The sequence below is a fragment of the Montipora foliosa genome, chromosome 2 (genome assembly GCF_036669935.1).
Source record: "Montipora foliosa isolate CH-2021 chromosome 2, ASM3666993v2, whole genome shotgun sequence".
In the NCBI taxonomy this organism is placed as follows: Eukaryota; Metazoa; Cnidaria; class Anthozoa; order Scleractinia; family Acroporidae; genus Montipora; species Montipora foliosa.
The window spans coordinates 31,725,173-31,732,672 of record NC_090870.1 but is presented as its reverse complement, the minus strand read 5'-3'; the positions used below and the strand labels follow the sequence as shown (position 1 = coordinate 31,732,672).

General features: G+C 39.7%; 3 protein-coding genes across 3 annotated transcripts in view; 1 reads left to right on the top strand and 2 right to left on the bottom strand.

Moving 5' to 3' along the window:
- LOC137990699 (uncharacterized) overlaps positions 1–1,815 on the top strand; it is a 1,819-nt gene extending 4 nt beyond the window's left edge. Inside the window, exons 1-2 of the mRNA XM_068835817.1 lie at positions 1–427; positions 1,329–1,815. The exon at positions 1–427 is cut by the window's left edge and continues 4 nt beyond it. Of these exons, the coding sequence (XP_068691918.1) occupies positions 120–427; positions 1,329–1,752 (732 nt within the window). The 5' untranslated portion in view covers positions 1–119 and the 3' untranslated portion in view covers positions 1,753–1,815. The remainder of the gene's footprint in view (positions 428–1,328) is intronic.
- Positions 1,816–2,161: 346 nt separating this feature from the next.
- Positions 2,162–4,584, bottom strand: LOC137991522 (uncharacterized). Its single transcript, XM_068836598.1, has 6 exons — positions 4,229–4,584; positions 3,955–4,141; positions 3,550–3,810; positions 3,172–3,343; positions 2,932–3,080; positions 2,162–2,337 (listed from the first exon to the last, which is right to left on the bottom strand). The coding sequence occupies exons 1-6, from the start codon at positions 4,553–4,555 to the stop codon at positions 2,162–2,164; spliced, it is 1,272 nt and encodes a 423-aa protein (XP_068692699.1). The 5' UTR covers positions 4,556–4,584.
- Positions 4,585–4,594: 10 nt separating this feature from the next.
- On the bottom strand, positions 4,595–6,247 carry LOC137991521 (uncharacterized). Its single transcript, XM_068836597.1, has 4 exons — positions 5,768–6,247; positions 5,424–5,673; positions 5,092–5,344; positions 4,595–4,998 (listed from the first exon to the last, which is right to left on the bottom strand). The coding sequence occupies exons 1-4, from the start codon at positions 6,245–6,247 to the stop codon at positions 4,716–4,718; spliced, it is 1,266 nt and encodes a 421-aa protein (XP_068692698.1). The 3' UTR covers positions 4,595–4,715.
- Between the last annotated feature and the right edge of the window lie 1,253 nt (positions 6,248–7,500).

Genomic DNA, 7,500 nt, shown 5'->3' with positions numbered 1-7,500 from the left:
TAACTCTCGGCTAAAAGACACTTTTTTGGGAAAACATTACAAACTTGTCTCTAATGTCTTCAAAGTAAATAAAACGTGCCCAGAAGCCTTTTTTACCCGTGAATTTTAGCTTTAAAACCATGTGTATCACCGAATGTTCAGGATCCCATCGCAAACGCTTCGATTTGCGTCACGTGATGCGATACGTCACAGGTGTGGAACTGCAGGAAAACATGTCTGACTCTAGTAGCGGGAGCTCGGACTCTGCTAGCGATTCTTCCGATTTCGAAGGAGCTATAGGTGGCGCTACCATCGGCGATATAGTACAACCCTTTTCAGAAATTCAACCGTGGCGTTTCGACCCGCCAGCACGATCTACAGTATCGCCGGATAGAGTGGAAAATCCAGAACCTCCTCGGCGACGCTGTGAGCTCGACAGCGAAGAATGGTGAGTGTGGAGGCCTGTTCGTGCAGTTTCTTTACTCTAGTACACTCGCTTGCTGATTATTTTGTGTATCTACTTTGAGATTTTTGATGAAGACAGAAATTTCATTAAATATGCTGTTGTTCAATGGATACCTGTTGCTGTGTTCGTAATACACGACCCCACAAGCTTGTAAGCTTTAAATCCAATCGTGTGTAAATAAAGGTCTTATGTTATGTTATGTTATGTTAATAATTTTTTATGCCGTGTCTGCATATCCAGCAACAGATAGAATTACTCCATAATCGACACTCTATACAAACCTCCTCAACATGCTTCTTCTTTATGAGCCCAATCTAAGTTCAAGATTCCTGAGAGTGTGCATGATGCCACCGAAAGTTGTCATGAGATCCAAAACACTGTATATATTTTTCCGTGTCTGACTGAAAAATAAACAAGCTTAACAGCGTCTCCAAGCGCCAACGCTCTCGGAAAGGTCAACATATTTACTCAAAATTGGAAAAATGTAGACTACCAGACGTGGAGTACTTTGAAAACCTTGTCAGGCCTCCGGACATGTATCCGCTTTGCAGTTAATTTTAAGTAATTAGTCAACTTGAAGGATCCTCTTACGTGTCAATTTCGTTTCTTTCTTTGCAAATAGGTTTTCAAGGGTAGAAATTGGCCTGAGTAGACAAAATTATTTATCTCTTCGGAACTGAGATCAGTTAGTATTTCTTGTCACGAGCTTGGAGACTATTTGAGTTTAAAGAGAAACGAAACAAAATTTATGCGAATTTCTTTACCTCTGCATCTCTAACCTTTTTAGCTTCTTTAGAGTCGAGAAGAAATGCACTTTAACTGTATTAATTGGAATTACTGGTAATGCTTTTGTCTAAAACATTATTGTGGTTTGACTCGAAAGGTGTCGTTGTGGCAACTGTCAGAAGATGTTTAGAGAGGAGGAGAACCTCTGTTGCCAAGAAATAGAAAGCATAAAATGCAAAAATTTAGAGGCTGTGGAAGTGGAGCAACTTGATCATCCCCCTAGCTGTATAGTGGATCATCCCGGTTTCCGTGCAGTCTGTTTGAATGTTTGGGTGCTACAAACTGCTTGGTTGCAGTATAAACAGCAATACGGCAGAGATGTCTATGAGGGACCTGAATTCAAAAAGAATAGACATGTTGCATACAGACAGTTAGTAAGGTGGTGCTGGGGGACTTTAGGGAAAGACATAAGGGTTCCATTGCCCTCATGTGCTGTAAACTGTATTCGAGCTCATTTTCAGGAACCAGGTGTGTTTGAAGAAGACTTGACATTCACTGGATTCCTTTATGCTGATGAGTAACCAGCACCACAACATTGTATTCTTTGCATCATTATTAGTGGTTTCTTTGGTTTCTTTTTTATTATTAAAAGAGATCTTGGTTTGTAGGTATGGAAAGTAAAATTAATGTACCTCTTTTGAAGTCATATCAACATAAAATATATTAAGGAATACTGTTTATTTGTTAATCTGTTTCATACCTCTTGTTCCACGTTAAGCTTCATAAACTTATTAGGCAGTTGCCTGATGATTGCTTTTCAAGAAGTGGGAGACACTTATGTAGCAAATAAGTAATTATTTCTGAATTCATCCCTCTCCTCATGAAAGCTATGCACTAATACATACAATAGATGTAAAACTATGTGGGGAATTTGATTATGCTTTATCTCCTATTAAGTACATGTAATACTATTAAGTCTAGTGTACAAGATTAGAGCGGGCATAGCGGCTGACAAGACTCTATAATTTCCTCTCTGTCTGGTCTCTGAAAGGAGGCAGCAAGGGGTGGTGGAACATTGACCTGTAAATTTGCTTTATATTGTTTCAATGCTCTTGGGTTGTTCTCATAGCCGTCAAATAATTCAGCAATTGTATCGAAGCAGTAACCTATCCAAAAGAAACATGAGGTTATTGATAGAATTGTACAAGTTCAAATGTTTACTTTATCCCATAATCATGCAAAGATTGGGTTCATAGGTGTCTAGAAAATCTGTTCTCTTCATTCCTGGTCCTTGAAAGTCCTTTAATTTCTTATGACCCGCATTTTTAATCTTTGAAAACTTCTGTAAAAATGATCAGCCACTCAAGTCATGTCATACAAACGTGAGGAGCTGTGTGGTCGAGAATGGTTACCAGTGCCTTTGCATTATTTTCATGCATGTACTTGTATGTTTCCATGGGTAAATTCTTCAAGGTAAATAAAAAAGAGGTCCTTGAAATTTCAAATTTGGCCCATGAAAGTCCTTGAATTTTTGATCTGAAAAAGTGTATGAACCCTGCAAAGACAAACTTAATCACTTAAATCACAATCTTTCATTCTCTTAACCAAGATCATTTCCTTTTTCTTTTATGAGAGGTACTATGAGGGATTTAGCAGCAGTGATATAATCCAAATTGCCAAGTTGCAGGGTTTGTGAAATTGTTACAATAAGTCCTGTTACATTGGCAGACTGTTAAATAAGCATCCATTGTACAACATACCATAGGTGGGCTTGGTTTTTATTTCTCGAACTGTGGGCTGACCTTTCTTTGCTTTTGGAAATTGTATGGCGTACCTAGGCCTCCCATCAATGGTTACTGCTTGCATCCTGTCTGCATTTTCGTTGTAATGCAGTGCAGAAAGACACAATCTGGAAAATTAAGCACATAATACTAATTATTATTGATTTCTCATAACATGATCTCAAGAAGTAGACAGTTGTAAGTTAAAATTCACTGCACCTCGTATACATTCCCCAGTAAGAGTAAGCTGTGTGTTTTGGAACAAACTGAATATCTAAGCTGTGCTTGGCTTCAAGGGTTGATGTCTGATACTTGGGGGATAGTTGAGCTATGTCCTTCAACAATTGTGGCTTCAACAGCATCTCCTCAAGTTTGACTGCAGCAGTGGAACCTAACGGGGAAAAAATCAATGCCTGCAATCTCTTGAAAGTAGATATAAATACGCAGAACAACCTTTCTGCAACACTTTAAAATTATTATCCCTGGCCAACACTTTGTGAACTCGCATTGCAAAGCTACACTTCCTGAACCCCTCGCCCGCCTTTTGTAGCAAATATTTATGCTTTCCACACCATATAACAGTAACAACTTGCTCACCAGGTTCAAGCCAAAGACGATCTTTCGCCTCTCCTTGTAGTTCGCCGTGCCCACATTCAGGATATAACTGGCTGTTGTTATTTTCATGAGTGTTTTGAATGTGGAAAGGTAGAATCTTCCATTTTTCTTGCATCATCTGCCCGTTACCATCAGGAGTCGATGCAGCACACCAGTACATGTGATTCGAAATGGATTGCCGCCATTCACCCACATCTTCACATTCCTTTTTCTTGGCAAGCTTATCAATTTTTTTACATAATCCTAGAACATGAAAACCCAGATAATCATCATTATCTGAATCTTTCAAATCCATATTCAAGGATTTTGTTACATTAGTCTGATAACTCAGATTTATCTAGGGTTTATTTTTTGCATGTACGATAAAAAAAAGAACGCCATCTTTACCCTTCGAAACATGCCATATATCGAAGTAGTGTGCTGTGTCTGGTAATTGTCTCTTAATCCAGGCAGTGTTTTGCTTGTGTCTATCTGTAATTAACTGAGCTATTTTGAGTCTGGCATCAGAAATCACGTTCACTGCTCTCACCAATCCCTCGTGTTCCATCCACGCACTATTTCGCACCTCGTTACTCTAAAAATTATTGCAAAACGACAACACATCAGATGTGAGTAGTGAAATCTGAAAAATCCATTTTTGCAACTTTCTTGTTGAACGAACCTGGACAAGTTGGAAGTCTACAACTTTATTGATCTCTTGTTCAATCAAAGTAAACGATCCAAATTTCGCACAGTAACCGGGTGAGTCACATCGTCCATCGCCGGCGAGTATTAGGTTGTTATTGCTTGCCCGCAGAGTGTTGAAGAGTTGGTGCTGGTTTGCCTTCCAATGTTGGATGATAACTGGACTAACGTACGATGATACATGACGGTAAAAAGTGCTCTCTGAGATGCATGCCACATTCATCAGTTTCAACATTCTTAGCGACTTCGATGTGCTGGAACCTGTTAAAGAAGATTTAAACCGTTTCACAATCATCATCATCATTATGATATTTATGATATTTATTACTACTATTATTATTATTATTATTATTATTATTATTATTATTATTATTATTGTGACACTGCAGTTAATGTAATAGATTACTTGTTTCGTGCTTGAAAAAGTTTGAGTTTGATTGCCTTAATTATATCATTTTCAAAGCTTAAATATAACCTGACAGTAGAATAGACGCCGACAGTAACAGATTTCCAACAGCCATTCTGTGTCCAACAAATCGCTGGCTAAGCCATTCCTGTGAGAAAGAACAAGATTCTTCTTTACACCTCTGACGAATTTTAACCATTGTTCCCAAGACCTCTACAATGTCAGCATCCGCAGGGCTGGCACAGATTGGACACGCCCCAAATAGGCTCATCAGGCAGCTCTCGGCGACGATGAAATTTCGTTCTTCGTGGATTTTGCACTTTTCGCCTTTCAGCGAGGGCCTAGTGATAAGTAAATGCAATTGTTATGAGTTTTCCTGAGATGGCCGAATGACAATGAACACGCGTAGTTTGGTGGAAATTGTCTCTTCCTACCTCACGATTTTTTCCTCGTTTTCGTCTTCCTCATCTTCCGAATCCTGATAAGGCTTATAGTCCTCATCATCCACATCAGCGTCTTCAAACGGGTCATCTTCTACCTGGTCCAGTGGTTCAGGGGATTTCCTCACATGTTCTTCCTGAACGTTCTCAGGTAAGGGGTGAAGTAATTCCAGGGGAGGAAGGTCTACGAGATTGCACTGTACCTCGCAGTCAACATGGGTTTTGATTTTGAGACTTACTTGAGTACCTGCGGACAATAAATTTATACATCATATACCGAGGAAAGGGGCGCAATTCTTCTTAACTCAAACTCAAATTTTAATTACCTTTACTGCGATAGGTCGGACGCTTGAAACTTAGTTGAGTTCCTCTGTTCACTTTTGATTTTTTTTGAAGATTAAAGTCTGCTGAATCGCACTCTACAGTCTCAGACGGCACAAGAATAGCGATGTCTCCCTCCCTGTCCTGACTTGTGGAAGGCAATTGATCCCCGCTGTCCTTGTTCCTCTGGGCATCCTCAAATTGCGCTAAAAGCTGTAAAACACGAAATATCACATGCACAAAAATCAAGTTGCACTCTTGTAGTTAAAAGGGATAAATTTAAAATCTGGAAATACCAAAAAAAAAAACAGAATTGACCTGTCACGCATTCAAGGAAAGGTATGCATACCCGGTTTGCTGTTAATTTTGCCAAGGTTCGGCTTGGTCGCTTTGCAGCAGTATATCCCGCCTCATGGGTCACCACGTTGCTCCCTTCGCTAATATCCGATATTTTCTGCTTCTTTTTACGGGCAGATTCCAGCTGCTGTGGGGTTGGAACAACTTGCCTTGACGGAATGGCATTTTTCTTTAACAACATCTTTGAAGCATAGCCAGCGACTTTCATTCCGTAATCGTGATAATCTTCGGGCGTGAAGTGATCGCTGCAAATGTGACCCGAACCTTGTTTCCATGAGTCAGTGTCTCTTTTTTGGCGAACAAACGAAACCCATTGTCTACGAACTTTTTCTTCAGTGGGGAATTTATGCATGGAGACCCCGTCTGCATTCGTCTTATCGCAAAACATCACAACACAGCGCTTCCCAGGTTCTTTTTTCTTTTCCTCACCACCGCTAGATTTGCATTTCTTATTACTATTATATTTCTCCATTGCTTCGAATTCCTTTTAAATATTGCTTGGGAAGGTGGTTAGGGTTGCGTAATGAATGTGCAGACTAAGGGAGATAACCTGAAATTCAAGCTGTGAAAGGTCGAGCGAACAGGACATAAACACTCTTTGGGTTTCAAACGTTTCACAATTCAGTTGCATATCTTGCATTATTTTAACATCATATCATCTTAAGAAACGGGAAGAATCTTGGAATGACTTGTACTCACGGTAGTTGTAATGGTTTTAATTTCAGATTGAAAACTGACATTTCAGATAAGGATTTCTTTTGTATAAAATAAACCCCGTCAACAAAGTGATGTTAACGTCGATTAACGGCTCTGCACCAAGCATCAAACCTGTGAAAATCAGACTGCTTTTACAACCGTTTAACCTCCTTTTTTCCAACATAAGAGGTTTAAAAGAAAAGGTAGCATCTGCACTGCACCCTGGACTCTTTGAGCGGACGTTTTCGCGGAATAAATTCTCATCTGAAAACATGTTCCACACCTGTGACGTATCACCCCACGTGACCCCAAACTGGCGTGTTTTATAAAATGGCTGCCGGGTTGCAAAGGAAAAAAATCATAAAAAATTCAGTTTTTAACTTATGACCATAATTTTTTTGGAAAACCTTTCCTTATCAAGACTGGCATACGAAAAATACATAAAAAAATCAAAGAATTTTGGTGAGAGTTACCCTTTAATATGTTGTGGAAGAACATTTTGGTATGTAAAGACCAGAGACATGGAAGTCAAAAACTTTGACTTTAACGTTTGTAACAACAACGTGAATCAGCCATTAAACGATGGGCTTCGGTCCAGGTTTTCTTGCTGGGAGATTGCTGATGGCCTTCACCATTTTCGCATCCGCTTTCCATTTGTCTTTTAAATTCTTGACCTGGGAATGATCGATGTCGTGTTGTTTGGTGATCTTGTCCACCCGATTGATGTCTGGCCGGGTCCCATGTACTGTTACCCTGACACAAATGCACCAATACAGTCTGGATGGATATGGCGAAGGAAGTCAGAAGAGGGTCGCAAACAACCTTGTTTGTAAGCATAAAAAATCTTTCAGTTGTCATCATCATTTTGTTCTTCTTCATCTTGTGTTGGGTTGGGACACAGTTGGAACATCCTGTTCAATAAAAATTTCGGTCTCTCCACAGCTGCGTCTGTAGCCTCTTACACATCCATTGAATCCTCCTCCATGATACGATGTCGGGTTTTCATAACATGTTTATGCACGGGGTCAT

Excerpts from the sequence above, each read along its gene's own strand:
- LOC137991522 (XM_068836598.1), bottom strand. The coding sequence starts at position 4,555 with ATGATGATGATGATTGTGAAACGGTTTAAATCTTCTTTAACAGGTTCC. Across the intron at positions 3,081-3,171 it reads TACTGGGGAATGTATACGAG|ATTGTGTCTTTCTGCACTGC; the intron begins GTGCAGTGAATT and ends TTAATTTTCCAG. Across the intron at positions 2,338-2,931 it reads AAAAACCAAGCCCACCTATG|GTTACTGCTTCGATACAATT; the intron begins GTATGTTGTACA and ends TCTTTTGGATAG.
- LOC137991521 (XM_068836597.1), bottom strand. The coding sequence starts at position 6,247 with ATGGAGAAATATAATAGTAATAAGAAATGCAAATCTAGCGGTGGTGAG. Across the intron at positions 5,674-5,767 it reads CAAAATTAACAGCAAACCGG|TGCAACTTGATTTTTGTGCA; the intron begins GTATGCATACCT and ends TAACTACAAGAG. Across the intron at positions 4,999-5,091 it reads AACGAGGAAAAAATCGTGAG|GCCCTCGCTGAAAGGCGAAA; the intron begins GTAGGAAGAGAC and ends ACTTATCACTAG.